Below are 20,307 nucleotides of genomic sequence, written 5' to 3'. Positions count from 1 at the left end.
AAATATGAACAACTTAAAAGATTTGACAAAAATATAGTGCATATTACAATGCTTTCTCTCTATGACTGGTTTCTCTTTGACATTGATAACTGAGCATTCTAACTTTTTATTGTCAATTTTTATCATGAAAAATTAGGGCTGTCAAACGATTACAAATTTTTAAGTGCAACCAGTCTCAGTGTTTCCGTAGCCAATTGCGATTAAGCTCCCCATTTTCAATTTTCACAATTTTGCTTTTTAAGATTGTTTTGTTTCATTTTGGATTTTTGGAACTAACACCTGCAATTATTTGTAAAGAAAACTTAAAAACTGGGTTAGAATAGAGATTATGATTTAAACTTGACAACAGAAAAAGGAACTTTTGAAGAGTTGAAAAGATAAGGAAAAAATAAAGAGGTAAAAGTTTTGAAAACACAGGGGGCACAGAACTTTTGGCTGTCTGTGTGTTCTTTTTTAAGTGTAATGAGATATTTAGGCAGTTTAAGACTTATTTAACATCTTTATGAAGCCATGGAAGAGATAGAAAATGTGGGTTTTTCTTTCAGTAACAGATTACTTTTATGAAAATTTAACTAATTACGGGATTACTTGAATTGTAAAACTAATGTGTTATGTTACTCATTACAACAAAAAGTAATCTGAGCACTTTAACAGATTACTTTGTAATGCGTTACCCCAACACTGCATGTCAGTACACGACTTTTGTCGTTTTGAAAAGAAAACAACTCACTGCTGTTTTTTGTTCTTCTTTTAACAAAGAAATGTCGTCAGGTTCTGATAAAACTGGCGCTTTAGCAGCATCCATGCTAATGTCTTCTGTCATAATTGCAACGGCCTCTTGTTGCTGCTTGCTTACATCACGACGCTGCAGCGCCCGAAAGTTCTGCCCCTCATCACTGATTGGTCCTGTCACTTTCTAACCAGGCCCGAAGGTTCAGTCGGGAGCTTTGCAAGATGAATTCACGCGTGAGAAACACCAACGGGTGTATCCATCTGCTTTGCAAGGTTAATCATTTACTATTTTGACTGTCTTTCCAGATGGCTTGTGTCATTTCCATTCCTGTTAGTTGTGTTTATTTATGTTGACTAAATTTTGGTTTGACTTTCCAGAACTTCTATGTTTGGTTCACTGCTGATATTTATTTTTTATCATCCCCTGAGTTTATGCCTTTGCTAGTCCGGTAAAGCACTTGGTAAACGTCTGTTTTTAAAGGTGCTATTTACATAAAGTTGTTATTAAAAAAAGGCACCTCTGTGTTCACGCTGGAGACAGTCCCAGAATGCACATGCCATTACTAGAGTGGGAGTTTGGGCAACCTATGGCAGCAACTATAACAAAACACATCCTGTTATAATTTTAAAAAACTAAGAATTTCTCTCTTTGAAAACATTAGGAAATATCTGGGATACTTACACATACAGGAGATATATATATATATATATATATATATATATATGATTAATACTGATATTTCAGTGCAGAATTTCTACATATCGTATCTTTAATGATGACAGCTATAGAAATAAGATGATTTTTTTAATTAGTAACTATACAACCACTAAATAATGAGTATTCCGCCTAAAAAAGGAGGAATATGACGAAAAGGAAATTTCATGTTTTGTTTGTCAGAGAATTATAGAAAATATAATCTTATTTGTTAATAAATTGACTTAAATCTTATGTCTAGTAAAAAAAAAAGCCTGTGCTTAAATGGTATTGTGAGCCCAGCATAGTGATATGTACTATGTACTGTATAGTGAGTTAACAGTATCGTTAAATCCCTCATTGAAAATATCAAAAAGGTCCAAAAAGGTCAATTGCATTTCGAGACCAAATCATATCAAATATCAGCGAAATATCAATTATTTTTATCATAATATTTATTCAAACTTTAAATAGATTTAAAAAACCATGTAGGTCAGGAGCAGAGAGTTACTATGAGCAACTGGTCTGTGGTGTCTTTTATGTCAAATGCGCTTGCTGAGAGGGAGTGTATGAGTCACAGTTGCAGAAATGACAAGCTCCCTGTTACAAGCAAAATGAAAAACTAGTTGTTCATTTGGGAGGTTCTGCAGAAGAGCCTTGCATCATGAATTTATGTGGTTGGGTTGCTGGAAAAGGGTGTAAATCCTCTCATAAACCTGCAGGTCTACAGACAAATGGTAGGTACCTAAGGCTTAATACACCTTTTTATAGACTTCACAGGAAAGGAGAAGAAAATGTGGTGGGGGGTGGGTGGCTAAGTGGTTAAAAAGGAACTAAGCCTTCAGATCACTTCTTTTAGATGAAAACACATTTCTTTGGAGAATAAGAAGCACTGTTGATCAGATAGGGTCCAAATCTTGACATTTGAGCACAAAGTCTTTAAATTCAACATTTTTTGTTAAAAATGTGTATAGGGACTGTCCTCTACAGGTTGGAACCACTACAACTTTAAAAATACAATTTCTACTGGCTGATCTGGTGCCATGTGTTGTCACCACAGAGCTCAAGAGTAACAGCCCACTTTTTCCCCCACTGTTGACTGAACTATTAGCAGCTGGCAGCTGAAATTTGCAGGCCCACCAATTAGAGACTTTGCTGTGACACTATAGGACTGTGGGTAATGTAGTGGTGTCAACAATATACCTGCTTGTGTCTTCTTTATGATCATATATCTTTTCACCCTGTTTAAATCATCTTCTGTTAAAAAACAACCATTTAATTAACTAGTAGTGGCAGAAAAGGAGAAGTGCAGAAGTTTAAGTCATTAAGTCAGGATCAACCAATCAGAGACATTGCTATGATGCTCTAGGACTGTGTGTAATGACTGGACTGTGAGTGGAATGTGTCTGTGAGTAATGCAGTGCTGCTGGCCGAGATCCTGAGTGAACTTTTTTTTTTTTTTTAAAGACAAGGTCAATAATGTGAACTTGTGACTGGATCAACGCCATGTAAGACTTCATTCATTTGCAGTTGCACCACCTGACACAATGGTTGTGACACCTAACATTTGCATCTAAATTTCAAATTAAACAGGCAAATATTTTGGCCGGTACTTTTATTCTTGTTAGAAAGTGAATACATTTATTAGATAAAAAATGAAATGAAGAATAAAATGGTAAATAACATTTAACTGTTTTATAGAGGTTGTACCACCTGGCATGGAAAGTTTGACCGCTCACCCAAGAAAAACTGAAATGAATCAATTCTGTTGGAATATGTGATACCTCATTTACCTAATAAGAAGTAAGGTTCATGCTTTTAGAATTGTCAGTGATATTATTTATTTCATAAAGGGACTCTTGCAGTTTCACCACCTGAAACACTGTTTGAGACACCTAAAATTTATCAGTAATTTAAGATTAAACAGACAAAATTTTGACTCATATTGTTACTTTTGCTCTTGTTTGAAAGTGGACACGTTTTTGTAATAAAATCAAGCATTTAATGATTAAAATATTTTTTAGCTTTCTTACATTGCAGGGTGTATCCACCAACTTTTGACTAAAAATAAATGTTTTTATCTTGACTTGAATAATAATAAAAACTTTATTTATATTGCACCTTTAAAAACACATGTTTACAAAGTGCTTTAACAGACATAGCAATAGCAAGAACTCAGTCCTGATTATCAAACAGAAAATCAAAACTAACTGAGACACAAAAGTCTATGAAATTAGTGAAGTTGAAAGGGATGGGAATGACGTAGATGATCTTGAAGGCAGTTACAACACTAAAAGATGAAAAAATCCAGGAAAAGACAGTATGATATGATATGAAAGTAAAATTGTATACACACATATAAAAACATCAGATCATTAGCAATTAAACAAAAATAAGAAGATTACAAGCAGATAAAACAGAAGAAACAGGAAAATATTGAAAATAGAGGATACTGAGATTGCAATGGAAAGGCTAAGGATAAAAGGAGTAAGACCAGCAAAATAAGAGTGATAGTAAAAATGAGTTAAAGGAAGTGTCACATAAGAGCAATTCTTTAAAAGTGAGTGTTAAGGAGTGATTTAAAAGATGTTACTGAATCTGCCAGCCTTAGATTCTCGGGCAGGTCGTTCCAAGGTTGAGGGGCCCTGACAGCAAAAGCCCTGTCTCCTTTAGATTTTAGTCTCAACTTTGGAACGGCCAGGAACCCCCTGCCAGAGAATCTAAGGCTGCGTGAAGGCTCATAAGAGGTCAGCATCTCAGTAATATAACCTGGGGCTAAACCCATGAGAGCTTTAAAAGTGATCAGTAAAATCTTAAAATCAATTCTAAAAGTAACAGAAAGCCAGTGGAGGGAAGCGAGGATAGGTGTGATGTGATGTTAAAACCAGTTAAAAGCCTAGCTGCTGTGTTTTTGACCAGTTGGAGGCGGGACGGGGATTTTTGGTGATGCCAGAGAAGAGGGGGTTACAGTAGTCCAGTCGGGAGAATATTAGGGCGTGTATGATTTTTTTTCCAGATCAGCAGGGGGCGGGATGAGTTTGACTTTTGAGATTGTTCTGATGTGGATGAAGCAGGACTGTACGACTGTTCTGAATAGGATCTACAAACCATTTCACTCTGCAGTGAGTGTCGGCTGGAGTTAAATAGATGATAAGTAATGCTACAATCGTAATTTTTTTTCACTTCAAGTCTCATGATTACCATGCACCACCCTGACATTTAGGAACTTGCAAAGACAGAAATTTTTTTGATGATCATACTAACTTTATTTTGATAAGTTTAAATAACATGAATTTTTTTAAAATATTTCACCCCCCCCCCCCCCCCCCCCAAATAAATAAATAAATAAATAATGCTGAAGTATTCTAACTTGAGATCTCACAATTAAAATGTCATTTTTGATATCATCACTCTTCTGTTCATTCACTCAATAGTTGCACCACCTGACATTTTTGGAATTTGAGGTGCCAAAATATGCAATTAATTATTATTCAAATAAAGTGAAAATGTGTTCAAACAAAGTAGGTTTCATATAACATACTGATGTAATCCATGAACTAACTAATTTTTATTTCCAAAAAGAAAAAATAAGATTTGGACACACAAAAATATGCATGCCATGTCACTGATCCTTCTACATGGCCATTAATGATCATTTCACACTCAGGTAGCTCACTCTACCTTGAATGGCTATAACTTTGGCTAATAATTAAACCTGAAAAAGACTGAAAAATGTGGCTGTTGCTTTGTCCATGATGTTCTAAAAGCATATTATCTTTAATTCCAGAGTAAGTGCACCTCAGCTAAATCTACAGCTAACGACCTTGTTAAACCCTAGAGTTGCTTTAAAAAAACATCCTACAAGTACAGGAGAAAATCATGAAGAGAAAGATTTTGTGCTTTGTCCAAACGTAATGTGTCTGTTACTGACATCTGTTCAAAAGTTGTTCAAAGTATGCAGAAAAACTAAATCAAAACATTTTAATCCAGTTTTAGTCCCGTTAATGGCCTTTCCTTTCAGTCACAATGTTTATTCTCTCTGAACTAATTCAATCAACAAAATTGTAAAACTGATGTAGTAGTAAAATACTCATATTAATGATCTAGCAATACTTTAGTTGATTTGAAACACTCTGATGAAAATGCTGACCTTACATAAACAGTGGAGAAATATCATGGAACTTCATTTCTAACTGTCCAGCACCAATATTTTAATCTTGTTTTAGTCTCTGACAAAAACTATACTTCATTTTTATCAAAGTTTTATCTTCAAAGATCTATTTCTAGTTAGTCTTTGTGTCGTCTTCCTCATGGAAAAAGGTAGTGGACTAACATTTTAGTCAGAGTTTTAGTGCACAAAATTAACATTAATTGAACCATATTTTTATTGTACATTAGCATGCTCCATACGAAGATTCATACATCCTTAGCTTCTCCTCAGATGTTCCCTCATCTCCAGCTTTGTTTAGCTGCAGGTACCAGCTTGTTTTGGCTACTTTAGAGTAGACAACCATCTCCTCCACCCTTGCTAGTCCCTCTGAGTCAGGAGCTGACCTGCCTAGAACTGGATGGTACAGGTTACTGTGACTTAACAGATGTCTAAATGATTCATTTCAGCACCCATTCTTGAGCCACACAATACACTTCCAAGCACTTTGATTTCCAAAGCTTTGTTTACTTACAGGAATATTTTCTCAGTTGTTTACTGTTACATCCCCCATAAAGTATTTCAAGATGCAATCACTGAACAACACGAAAGCTATTTGACTTAGTGAGCTTGTAACGGTTTACTGGTAGGATTACATCTCAAAACAAAAGAGCGGCTCTTTTGCTCAAATAAGGAAAGAGGATTATAAACAGGCAAACACAGCCAAGCACTCAATTCTTTTCTTCTTCTCTTATCAGGGATATAAAGAAAATGACTCTGCTTATCTTTCTGGCCCATGACTTGTAATAAGCTACTTTGACCCCTTACAATCCCATTCAATTGTACAGTATGGTGACTTATAGGCATCTCTTTGTTTAGTCACACTCATGGTCATCCCTGATGAATTTCTGGAATCATCTTTCAAGTGAAACCAAGCACAGCAAAGGAGGCTGACTCACAGTCCCTACACTCAGACTAGAGCACTGATAACCCTGTTTTGTCTCACAGAAGTAAAGCCGAGTTCATAGTAAACTGGTTCAATAGTAGACTCTAAAGTTGGCGACATCACCAAGGAAGTATTCTTCTATGTGTATTACTTTCCAGCGTCCGTGACAGGCCTGCATGCTGAAGTTTTATACAAGCTGAGGCTCCAAGGCCCCCGAGGAATGAAGGAAGCTAGAGAGTGTGAGTCATATTGTACTACTTTAGATAATGACTCGCCTGCTGGTGCATTTTCTCTCTCCCACCCCTACAGCATGTTTGAGCATGCTACAGAACATGCACCCGACAGACGGCATGTACCTTCAACTCATCTCTTGATTATAGATAGCATCACCATTTCACAAGACAGTAAACTGAGTTTTAGTTTTCTTAACCAAGAGAAATAAATGTCATTTAAGGCAGAAATTCCCCTTCAGTTTCACATTTACTCAGCCTCGGTCTTTCTTGGGACTTATCATGTCCACTCAGAAATGTGGGGGCCTCTAACAGATGCTCATTCCCTCTCCTGCCCACACCTCTCTGAGGAGTTGAAGTATTCCAGTTCAAACAGGAAGCACTACCAATGGCTGTATCCCCCTCACCTTTGGCCCCCCACCTCATTCAAAAGGAATCCTGGGGTAGTCCCAAAACCAGACGCTGTGAAGTTATGTGAACTGCTATTTATAGTTTAAAAACACTGAGGAGCCAGCGTGGGCCACTCAGCCTTGCTATTCCTCAAGGGGATCATTTGAAACAGTCCTATAATGATGCGGCTACTCCAGTGGATGATGATGATGATGGTGATAATAATGATGATGATGTTGTTTTGCATTCCTAACTTCAATTCATGTTTGTGTGATTATAAACAATGCTAATTTTGAACCGTGGTAAACAGAGAAGCCATCCCGCTTCAGGCTGAGCTCAGTTTAATCCCACCAAGATGAAGTTACCCCTTCATAGTTGTGATAGATGGAAGTTTTATTTAAAGGTTATATCATGCTAAATGCTAGTGTATTATACGTGACAATGCAAACTTGATTGTTTTGACTTGTTTATGTGGTGATTGGGCCATTTTTCTCTGCTACAATGCAAATGGTAGGTTAACCAGATTCTGTCATCAAAATCATGATGTTGCAGTTCTATATTCTTGTTTGAAACTTCTATAATGTACAGAATCTGACATTCAATTCTGGAGACAACAACACATTTTACTGTACATTCAATGCTTTTTCATATCCAATATGTTTCACATTTAGTCTTAAACAAATGTACCAGTAATGTGGGTTGAAAACTCAATTTTTAACCCCTTTACTGTCATGTTACAATGTTACAATGTTACAATGTCATTTAGCAGACGCTTTTCTCCAAAGCGACGTACATTTGAGAGCAAGAACAACACAAGCAACGATCTAGACAAGAAGAAACAACATCAGTAAGTGCGATCAAGTGCTTCAGGTCCAATTGGACGCAAGTGCTGCCATGTAGAGTTTAAGGCAGAGTACCTAAAATATACGTTGTTGTGGAGGTTTTTTTTGTTTGTTTGTTTTGTTTTGTTTTTGTGGGTTTTTTTTTTTTTTTGTTTTGTTGTGTTTTTTTTTTGTTTTTTTTTTGTTATTAGACAGCAACAATGAATCAAGGAAAATGTGGGATCACTAATCGCCAACCATTAGACTTCACAACAACTATTTACCAAGTACCAAGTGCTGGATCATTCCCAAAGAGCTGGGCAAAGAAATCTCAGAAGTAGAGCAGGACAGTGCGAGCTAACTATAGTTGGGAAACTCATTCAACCACTGGGGACAGCAGTGGAGAACAGTCTGGCTGAGACTCAATCTACTACTGGGGACAACAGTAGAGAATTGCCTAGCTAAGTGCAAAGTGTTCTCTGAAGAGCTGGGTCTTTAGCCTTCTCTTGAAAGTAGAGAGGGAGTCTCTAGATCAAATGGAGTTGGGTAATTCATTCCACCATTTAGAGACAACAGAGGAGAAGAGTCGAGCTAGTGACTTGGGAGCATGATGTGCTGGAAGTACCAGGCGCCTTTCTCTGGCTGAGCGTAGTGGGCGAGAAGGGTTGTGGACCTGGATGAGGGACTCGAGGTAAACAGGAGCAGTTTTAGTTACTGCTTTGTAAGCAATGATTAGAGTTTTGAATTTAATGCGAGCTGCAACTGGAAGCCAGTGTAGAGAGATTAAAAGAGGCGTGACATGAGCTCTCTTGGGTTGGTTGAAGACCAGACGTGCTGCTGCGTTCTGGATCAACTGCAGAGGTATAACTGTGCATGCAGGTAGGCCTGCCAGTAATGAGTTACAGTAGTCAATACGTGATATTATAAGAGCCTGTACCAGGAGTTGTGTAGCATGCTCTGTCAAGTAGGGTCTGATCCTCTTGATGTTGTAGAGGGCGAAATGGCAGGACCGAGCAATTGAGGCCACATGGACCTTGAAGGTTAGCTAGTCATCAATCATGACACCCAGATTCCGGGCTGACTTAGTGGGCAAGAGCTTATTTGATCCAAGCTGGATACTGATCTGCGGTTCCACAGTGGGACTGGCTGGGATGATAATGAGCTCAGTTTTGGGCAGGTTGAGCTGAAGGTGACGTTCCCTCATCCATTTAGAAATATCAGCAAGGCAGGATGAGATCCGAGCTGAGACAGTTGTGTCATCTGGTGGAAAGGACAGGAATAGCTGTGTGTCATCTGCATAGCAGTGATAAGAAAAGCCATGGGAGCGGATGATTGCACCAAGTGAGGTGGTGTATATTGAGAAAAGTAGGGGACCAAGCACAGACCCTTGAGGCACCCCTGTTGATAAGCCATGCAGTTTAGACACTCCTCCCTTCCATGATACTCTAAAAGATCTCCCTGTGAGGTAGGACTTAAACCACTGTAGGGCAGATCCTGAGACACCAAGTGAAGAGAGTGTGGAGAGGAGGATTTGGTCGTTTACTGTGTCAAAGGCAGCGGACAGATCCAACAGTAAGAGAACTGAGGACTGACCAGCTGCTCTGGCCAAGCGAAGTGATTCCGTTACCGGCAAAAGTGCAGTTTCAGTAGAGTGACCCCGCCTAAAGCCAGACTGATTCTGATCAAGTAGATCATTGTTCTGCAAGTGTTCTGAGAGCTGGTTGAAGACTGTGCGCTCCAGTATTTTTGATAGGAATGGGAGAAGTGAGACCGGCCTGTAATTTTCAACCAGGGCTGGGTTGAGAGTGGGTATTTTGAGCAGTGGTGTAACCCGCGCTTGCTTGAAAGCAGCTGGGAAAACACCTGTGGACAGAGAGGAGTTAATGATACAACTCACAGCAGGGCTGATTGTGGGCTCAATCGCCTGCAAGAGATGTGATGGTATCGGATCGAGGGGACAGGTTGTGGGCTTAGAGTCAAGCAGAAGCCTGGTGACTTCGCTCTCACTTAGTGGAGAGAATGAGCTAAGTGAGGCATCACTAGCTGGTGGAAGACAACTGAGTTGGACAGGCTCAGAGAATTGGTTGCTGATGGTAGAAACCTTGTCAGTGAAGTAGGAGGCGAACATGTCTGGAGTCAACATACTGGAGGGTTGTGGGTTAGAAGGAGAGAGGAGCAAGTTAAAAGCAGAGAAGAGTTTGCGTGCATCAGTGGCAGCACAGATCTTTGATTGATAGAACGCCTTCTTAGCAGATTTTAGAGCAGAGGTAAAACAGGACAGTTTTTGCTGATAAGCACTCAAGTCAGTGGTTTGTTTGGATTTACGCCATTTTCTCTCTGAGCCCTGCCCTTTGGGTTCTGATGACCTCAGTGAGCCAGGGACAAGGTGGAGTATTTCGAATAGGCTTAGACACCAGAGGGCAGAGTTTGTCCAGAGAGGAGGTCAGTGAGGAGCAGAATGTGTCTGTGGCCTCGTTAACAGTGAGTGTGAAGGACTTGTTACATGAGGCTAGTGCAGCTGAGACCTCGTCAGACAGCTGTGTTGGGTCAAGTGACCGAAGGTTTCTGCGGTATGATCTTAATTGAGTAGTAGATTGTTGAAGTTCAGGTAAGCCAAGTGAGAACTGAATGAAATAGTGGTCAGAGAGGTGAAGTGGTGTTACACTCAAATTAGCCGTGGAGCAATTGCGAGTTAGAATCAAATCCAGTGTATTACCACCCTTCCTATCTCAAAGATCAGAGCTTGTTCTGCTGGCAAATTTAGATTCAAACTCTCTTAAAGCTTGGACTACAGTGAAACTCCGCCCCGGCTGTTTTCACTTTAGCAATCAATAGAGGGAGCCACACGCGTCAACTGCCTCACCTATTGTTGCAGAGAGAGTGAAACTAACACGTTCAGCCTAAGCAAAACTGCCAACAACCTACTTCCAACTGAAACAACCAAAAGCAGATTCCTCTTACCAAGTAGCTTCTCCCTTCCTATCTCAAAGATCAGAGCTTGTTCTGCATGTAACACTATTAAATGGTTATGTTATACTGTTTTATCTTCAAATATGGCCCATTGTCTCTGTGGATTATGTCCAGCAATCATCTTTGCAGGTTATGATCAATCTGTGTACAGAAATAACAATAATTTATCATCACCCACAACATTAAAAACACCTATTCAATCTTATTTAATCCATCACAATGGCTCTACCCTAATTTTAATTTTAAAGAAATTCCTACTTGTTTCTGTTGAAAAAGTCAAATAATTCTACTTTTATTTATTGCTTAAAGTTGTAATAGGTGTAATGGGTAATATATATATATATATATATATATATATATATATATATATATTAACTAGAAGTATCACCTTGTGGGTTCTTCTGTTGCTGGGGTTTTGTCTCTCTTGATGTGCTCGAATGTTCTCCGATGCTTTGTCTTATTTGTGATTCTGCTTGTTGTCAAAACACTTTGTATGTCAGTTTTTAAAGGTGCTATACAAATTAGGTAATGATTTTTCTTCTTTTTTTTTCTTCTTTCTTGTGTTGAAGTAATGTAAATCTTAAACGTCTGCCTGTTAAAATTTTTATTGTGTAAATAAAGCATTTGTTAAAAATAATAATAAAAAATCTTCTTCTTCTTCTTCTTATTAATTTCAAATCATTATCACACCTTATTTCAAGATTGGAACATGTTAATTCTTTTCCGCCCTTTATGCAGATCTATTTTCTTATTAAGCAATTCAAGCATTAATTATTGCTTTATATACTTGAAATAATATTTGTATATGCAGGTGAATATGACCTAAAATATTTGTAATTAGATTTTTCCAAAAAAAAAAAAAAGTTGGACAAAACACTTGCTTAGATCTAAGTTTTTTCTGTGTGAGCAAAAAAAAAAAAAAAAGTTTCCTGCAAATAAATCTCACAGTATGAATTAGGTTCAGTGTTCTTGTTGTTATATTGCACTGTAAGTCTTTGTCTGCTATTTCAGGGGCATTCCTTTAATACCAATCCAGACGTTAAACATTTTTAGGGCTGTCAAAAAATGATTATTTTAAAATCTTTTAATACTGACTAATCTCATCATTTCTGCCACTGGCCTCGCTTTGGGAAGCACTTTGTCAAACACACAAAGTTATTAAATTTTTAATTTACTAGTTCCTCTATTTTACACTTAAAACAGGTTTTGTTCAATTTTGGAATTTTTTTTATTGTTGGAAGACCTGATTTTATTTTGAAAAAAAAAAAAAAAGAGATTCTGAGTAAATTCAGGATATGACATAAATTTACCAACAGTAAAAGTAACTTATGTTTAAAAAAGGAAGTAAGCAGACCGTAAAAAAGTAAATGTTTGACAATACAAGGTGAATAGAACTTTTGACTTGTCCACTGGGCTGATTGTCAGGTTTTTAAAAAAATAAAATAAGCCATTAGGAAGCAGTGGCATATTATTGTACATAACTGTGACTGCAGAGAGATGTTCCAGTGATTTAACCAAAGTGTGCTGAAAGGGACAAAAAAAGCATGCAATCAATTTATGCTGACCGTCCTTATATTTTTAATTATTGATACTTACCCTGTTAAATTTATCATGATAGAGTCTAAAAGGGGTCTCTGTGTAATTCTGTTGAATTCAATAAAAAATAGGGGGGAATCATGCATAATAAATTCTTTGGAATAAACATGTCTGAAGGGCAGCAACAAACCATCACAGCCCCAACTTGAAGAAAGGGCTTTTTGGACTCAGCTCTAAAACTTCCAGTCACAAAACAGGCCTCTTTCATGTCACATGATCTTGCTTGTCAAAAAAGGAAAAACACAGGCGTTTTTAATTCTTTCAAGGATTGCTCAGTTCTAATCAGTTGTCACACTGAGCTCTAACAGCAAGACAGTGTGCACACTAACTCTTAAACCAGTGCAGTTAGAAAAACGTCATGCACTGATTTTATTGTTAACATAGTGGCTTTGGCATATCATTACATAAATGAATGCATACTATTTATTTGTCAGGCATGACATTAACATTATGTTTGTGCTGAAATATACTGCAGTAAGGACAAAGAAAATTGGCTTAGCTAAATTAAACTGAAGTACTGCATATGCAGAATATCTCTCTTCAAATACACAGAAAACATCACAAGGTTGACAATGGATAAGTATCATACTATCTACATTCGTTCCTATCCCCGTGGTCCTTAAGATGGATTCTTACATGGAGCTGTAGCTCCACTCAGTGGTCACATGTTGTTTTTGCATCCTATGTTAATTTAACAAAAACAAAATCCCCTTGAAAGACTTGGAAAATTGAATTGGATTCCTTTCATTGATTTGCTATCTGATTAAAACTAATAAGCTGGTAAACTGGCTGACAGGATTTTTATCTATTTATTTGTCAGGGGAAAAAAAGGAATTTCAAGCCCACAATACAGAGTCACTTTCCAAAAAATGATAGAATAGCAAACATGATTTCTTAGTTTTTTCATTTTAACTTTCTTGGAAACTTTGTGTATTGTGTAATTGTCTTAGCCTGGTCTCATTGCTCTTACTTTATGGGGTTGTACAGCAGGGCAGAGCATCTTTTGTTAGGAGACTTTACAGTTGACCTACATAGTTAGAAAAGCACAGTTATAACCCCCAACCCCAACTGTTAACGGTTGTGTTTTAACAGTCTGGTAAGTAATAACCAGAAGCTTACTTAAACAGAAAATGACAGCAGTAAAACAATGTTTTTCTGCACTTACTTGAGCTATTTACTTTAGCACAATTCTGAGTCAATTTTCAGGTACGTCTTCATGATTGTTTTGAGGGGATCTTAGGCACTCAGGGGGACTGTTGATTAAAAGCCTTTATTTCATGAGGGCTACAGAATCATAAAAACATGCCATGTTTCAGCCTTACAGGCCTTCATCAGGGCAGTTACAAAATGGCTGCCAAGCTGCTTTCTCAGCAGGTCACATGATTAGTAGTACTCACATGTTAAAGTCAAAGGTTACACAATTAAAAGATGTAAAGCAGTCAGTTAAATGATTTCTAAGTACATTAAACACATCAACATTAAAAATCTGTATCACCTTACATTGGATTGACACACAGAAATGATCTTTCTAAGCAGTTATTAAATTAATTGAGAACTAGAAAAAGGAGAGAAGTCCAGTTCCCCATTTAGACCAGGAAATTGTGTTGCTTTTAATGTATGTATCCAGAAAGACTCTCTTTATAAGAGCTTTTTTAATCTGTCTCCTCCTCTGATTGAATGTTGTATGTGCTCAATGCCTGATATTTTCAATCTTGCCTTCAGCTTAGTTCTCCCGATGTAAAAACACCCGCAAAGATATCCAAATCTGTAAACTACAAAAGCAATGCAGTTTATAAAATACTTCATGTCAAACTTCTAACCTCTTGTGACATCTGTAAAATAGCTGTTTTTTGTCATGATTATGATTTCCACATTTATGATTACCTATTTGAGATGGCTTCTTACCAGCTTATCATTTAAGGTAGGGGCTCGTCTGAAGCTGATAGTAGGAGCATGAGGACGGGCTTCTCTGAGAGATTTGTCACGTTGTTGTAAGCTGTGTCAATAGTCTTCTCTGAATATCCTCTCTTCTCAAATCTGTGACTCAGATCTTGGACATTTATCTCAAAATCATCTGCTGAATCACAGATTTGTTTAACTCTCTGAAATTGACCAAAAGGTATGTTATCAGTCAGCCAGGGAGGGTGAAAATTGTCTGCTCTCAGAATGGTGCTAGGGTCAGTCGGTTTTCTAAAAACGGTTGCACCAACATCACGATGCCAACATCATCTTTAAAGATCTTCAGATCTAGAAAATGTATATTGTCTGATGACAAAACAAGATTTAAGTTTAGATTGTTGTTTGTTTTATTGAAATATGAATGAAAATTCTGAAGGTCTGACTCTGATCCTGACCAAAGTAAGAGAATGTCATCTGTGTATCTACCCCACCAGATGATTTTATCAAAGCTAGACATTCTGGCTTGAAAACACAAACTTCTCCTCCCAGTGTCCCTTAAACATGTTGGAATATTCTGGTGCAAAGCATGCTCCCATAGCTGTACCTTTCTTCTGTTTATAGAATTGATTCTGAAAGAGAAAAACACTGTTAGTTAAAGTCCATTCAGTGAGTTGCAGGATGAATGCAGCAGGGGGCGTCTGTCCTAGTTGACTCTTTTCCAGGTATTGTGATAGAGCTTCCAACCCTTCTTTATGATCAGTATTTGTATGAAGGGATTCAACATCCATAGTCACAAGAAGTGCTGACCCTTTATTTCTTTAATTTTATTGAGTACATGTGTACTGTCTAGAATAAATGAGGGCAGCTCTAACACAAATGATATGATGTGAAAGTCAACAAATTTGGATGCTGGTTCTGCTACGGACTCATTCCCACTTATAATCGGTCTTCCAGGGGAGTTTTCTAAGTTCTTATGGACTTTTGGGAGCATACAGAAAGAAGGGATTCTGGGTTTCACACAGCAAAAAATCATGTTCACTCTGAGAAATCCACTCTTGATCCTTTATTTGCTCTGTTAGATTAGACATTAAAGGCTCGTAGTACTCACTGTTGTTCAGCTGCCTCAAGGTCTCTGTGAAATACTGGTCTCTGCCCCACACCACCACTGCTCCTCCTTTGTCTGCTCTCTTGATTATGATGTCATCATTAGTTGAAAGCCATTTTAGTGCCTCATTTACGTCTTTTGACAGGTTCCTTTCTCTTTTAGACTTTTAGTCTTTGTCCCCTTCATGGTGTTCAAAGTAGGGTGGAATGTGGTAGGAATGAAGGAGGACTTAGGCTTAAAAACAAATGCTTAGATTGGCTCTTAAACATATTGCATTTATATGAATTTAATTTTGAAACAGTGTACAATATTGGTTAAGTCATCTATTAGCCTTATGTCATATCAACATACGAGATAATAATACAATCTATCACAAAATGTATGCACTCAGAAAATAGGAAAGCATTAATTTTGATACTGAAGGCAAGACTGTGCAGATTTTTGTTACTATTTTGATGAGCATGGGTTTAATTGCTATTCTACTTTGTCATTCAAACCCTGTAAGTGGGTAAATGTTATTTTGTACTGGAAGTTAAATCAGTACTGATGCATTAGGTTTTCAGCATCTTCAGTCATGTACCTAGTTGAACTTCTTAAGTGAGGCCATTATAAAATGGTGATTAATACTAACACAATGCAATAAATTTAAAACTGTTAATATGGTTTAGAACACATGAGATAGACTAACTTTGTATGCTGATAACAAGTCCAGCTATTGATCAGTAGAAGACCTGATATTTCCTTCAAATTTGAGTCAATTAATTTTATTCTTGAAAACTTTTCCTGCATATTTAATGAGCAGATAAACCTACAGAAGTATTTACTAAATAAATCTATAAAGTATATTTCAACTAAATGTCATGTGGACTCATTTAGACACCTTTAAAGTGTAACTGTATGATGTTAATTCACACGGTCAAATTTTCTGTGTGTTTTGCTTCATCAAAGAGGTGTGACTTTACCTAAACAATCTGGTTGGAGATCTATTCTCTTGCTGTTTTTGCCAGTAAGTAAATATTATATTTTACTGTGCAACTACTCATTTCTCAGTACTGAGAGCACATTTTAAATCAAATACTTTTAACTTTTACTTGGGTTGATTTATAGACCAGTACTTTTACATAAGTAAATTTTAACCAAAATAACAGTACTTTTACTTGAGTACAGCAGTTGTGTACTTTTTCCACCTCTGCCTGTAGATTACTTGCCTAAAAGTGTTACAGGTTTCAGTTAAATGCTATGGACTGAATGTAAGCTTCCATAATCCAAGCTATAATTATAAATATACTTTCACTTAAACGTATTGAGGACAACCTTAACTGTAACTGTAACCTTCAGAAGCCTGTTTTTCTGAATATGTCAACTCAGTAACTTTCAAGTATTAATATTAAATTTTGAAACACTCAAAAGAGCAACCTTAATTGAATATAATATACGAAATCAGAGGGAAAATGGTACTCTTATGTAAAGAAGGCAGGCTGTAGCTACACTGGACAGACGCCATTACCACGAACACCAGAGGTCGCTTTAAAACTTTTTTCGTAGCTTTAACGCTCAAGCACTAATCAGAGCTAGCAAAGCCACGTTTTTGACAAAAAACCCTGTAGTTTGAACCCAAGGGACGCAAGTCCCTACCGAGCTTTAACAGCCTTTCTAGTTAATTGACACGCTTTTTCACATGACGCAAGACGACTGACTGCCTTTTCTAACCGTCACTTTCGACGGTTTGAGGCAGGGTATTTTCGTTAGGGCAGTCAGTCTCGCAGCCTCCGGCGACAAAACAATGAATAAGTGAGCAAAATGTGTCAGTACAGTTTGTGACGGCTGGAGCTAGGAAACGTTCGGGTCTATCCGTGAATCCGATCAAGCACGAAGCCTGCGCCCCTCCCACAACTGTGTCGTCAGTGTACTCGAGCTCCGCCATTGGCTCCAACCGTCCATCCACCGGGAAAAGGAGGCGGAGAAGTTCCGTTGAATGACAGTTCTAGCTATGTTGACACTCAAGAGTCTAGCCAGCCTCTGGGACCCACACGGGCCTTCCTATTTCACATTTACAGCCTGTAAAGATAGCGGATGAAAGAGACGGACCGCCTAATCGTTTCTCTTATCACCAAGGGGTGTTGCGGAGCGTGTGCGGACTGTATGAAAGGAATACACTGGGGCGAGGCGGAGCGGACGTTTCACAGGTTGATTTTTTTGGCAGCGAGCGGGGAAGCCAGCAAAAGTAAATACATGGTCTTGGTCTCTATAGGCTGCCTCTAGACACAGCAGCTCACATGTAAAGAAGAAATAGGCGGCGCCTGATGTTTCCTGGAAAAATACAGACTTCAGACCAGAATGTCACATTCTGAGTTTGTAGGTTTTGGTTTATCTACTCAAGTTCACACTCAGACTTGGGCTACAATCCGCGTGTAGGTAGCTTGAGGACCGTCCGTCTCACATATTTTGACAGATAGCCAATCAAATCTGCTATTCAAATTGGTTCTCTTATGTCAGTGACCTATATCTCATGCATGTGCGCCGAGAGCCCACAGTAACCTCTCCACCAGAGCAAACGGCATGGGGATCAACGGGTTAGACAACCAGGCGCAACCTTCCAGTGGAGAGTCCCGCACAGAAGAGCCAGGTGCAGATCCTCAGATGGAGCAAAGAGATGCACCACAAGAAGCAGACAAGAGCAAGGAGAACCAGGCGGCTGGCAGCGAGTGCAAAGTCGTACAGGAGGACGGCACCGTACAGCTGATAGAGGCCGGTGCCAAGCCGCCCCTCTGCCCGGCGTCTGAACCCGAGGCTGGGATCCAAGTGGAGAAGCCCGGTCATGGAGCCGGCTTCGTCCCACCAGAAGGAGGCTACGGCTGGTTGGTGGTCTTCGCGGCAACCTGGTGCAATGGGTCAATTTTTGGGATCCAAAACTCTTTTGGCATCCTGCATTTGATGCTGGTGAAGGAGCATGCCAACCCAGAGGACAAGACATCTCAGTTTAAAGTGGGTGAGTAAGCAGTCTGCTGTGGGGATCCTCACAGTGAGATAAAACAAAGCAACATACTCTGCCCTGGATGAGTGTCTTATTAAAACAACGGATTTAAAAAAAAATTCTAGGTAGAATAAGGGCCTGGAGTTATGGACTATCTTTTAGAAGAACATACTAAAAAATCACACCCATTAGTTTCTTATGATCTACAGGTTACTCTCTCTACTATATATCTATATATATCCATCCCTCAAGTAAATATGTAGGTCATCTGGGGGTTATGTGAGTTTAACCTGCACTTTAAAGTAGCACGCAAAGGTAGTGTTACATGCCTTTTACCCCTTGTTCACATGTACGTTTGGAGCGCACCATCACTGATGTTCAATGATTAACAGGCATTCATCTGACTAACAGTGTCCTGGCCATCCATTCATGAACAACCTTGTTAATCTGTAGGACAGCTGCTGCAAATGCATTTCAGTTTTTCACAGCTAGCCCTTAGATAAAGTCTCCCACTTGAGATCTGAGAGTTACAGAAATGTACTTTACATTATTCAGCAGTCTGTGAACCTTTGAGCACACTTTCAAAGTGTGACCCAACAGAGTAGCACTTGGGTTTTTACTCCTATGCTGAGTCAATTCTTGACATTATGTGAATTATCCGTTCTTTGCTTTCACTGTTTTCCCTTTCCTACTAATGACCTAACTGGAACACTGCATCCACATATTGCATATAAGAAGATAACAGACCCCGTGACTAGATTTGATTCAAGGAATTTTCATCCTTTTGTCACTATACAGCTGTTGTTTTTGACTTATCCTGGCATACATGAGCAAAAGAGTCCAGTTTTTTACCCTTGTGTCTCCCAGCATGTTTTCCTTTAAACCATCCTGTTAATGATTTTACAGCTGGTTTTCACTGGTGGATGGTCAAATAATTTCTCAAGTTCACTGGGTGGGTGCCAGCTTGACAATGATAAAAGCTTACAACAGGGGAGATGCATCTCAATATAGAAATCACTGATGTTACTTTAAAGGAATGGAACAGTTCAGTCTGATTTTAAGGAGATAAATTGGTTTCCAGATTAAGTGTATCAACAAAGAGTGCAAGTACTCTCCGAGGCTGCAGCTCATGACTCCGAAATTTTCTTGGTTTTCCTTGTTACTAAAGTGAAAATGTTGGGTCCAAAAGGCGACATTTGGCAATCAATTAATGGCCAACTGGAAGGACTGTCAGGGAGCACAGACACCTGCCAAATGACCAAAAGTTCTATCCCCTGTAATATGCACATCTACAAGCACAACTACAGAAATAATGCATATCCCTTCTATTCAAGACTTAAATGTCTGCTTTATTTCTCTTCCCAAAATATTGTTGTACCAGTTTTTCATTGATTGTGTTCTTTAACTTTTAGGGTTATGATGATACCATGTTTTTTAACTTTGATATGATTCTAATGAATATGGAGTGATATCATTCCCTGTTTTAATACCATAGCAGCAGCAAAATGAAGTCACCCAGTACTGGACAATTTCTTTTTAATCATCAAAATTGCAAACATGCTTCTGCACATTGTCTATGTTACACAAACACACAGTCAAGTTTTACTAACTGGTCTCTTCCTCTGCCTGATAAAAATAAGAATGGTATTTGGTCCATCAGCTAGATTTACCAGATGCCAGCAAAACTGATTGGAAATAACAGATCAATTTGGTAACTGATGTCTCTTCATGTCACATAATTTGACTGATTAGGGCTGTGATCAGCTGATACTGATGCGTAGGTTCATCCCTAAGTTTTTTTTT

At 38.3% G+C, this 20,307-nt stretch overlaps 1 protein-coding gene across 1 annotated transcript in view; it reads left to right on the top strand.

Moving 5' to 3' along the window:
* The first annotated feature begins 17,530 nt into the window (after positions 1-17,530).
* slc16a2 (solute carrier family 16 member 2) overlaps positions 17,531-20,307 on the top strand; it is a 55,900-nt gene continuing 53,123 nt past the window's right edge. Inside the window, exon 1 of the mRNA XM_041797169.1 lies at positions 17,531-18,519. Coding sequence (XP_041653103.1) covers positions 18,090-18,519 — 430 coding nt within the window. The 5' untranslated portion in view covers positions 17,531-18,089. The remainder of the gene's footprint in view (positions 18,520-20,307) is intronic.

This window comes from Cheilinus undulatus, linkage group 10, assembly GCF_018320785.1.
Source record: "Cheilinus undulatus linkage group 10, ASM1832078v1, whole genome shotgun sequence".
NCBI lineage: Eukaryota > Metazoa > Chordata > Actinopteri > Labriformes > Labridae > Cheilinus > Cheilinus undulatus.
Note: the sequence above shows the minus strand (reverse complement) of the source record. Positions and strands in the feature narration are given on the sequence as shown.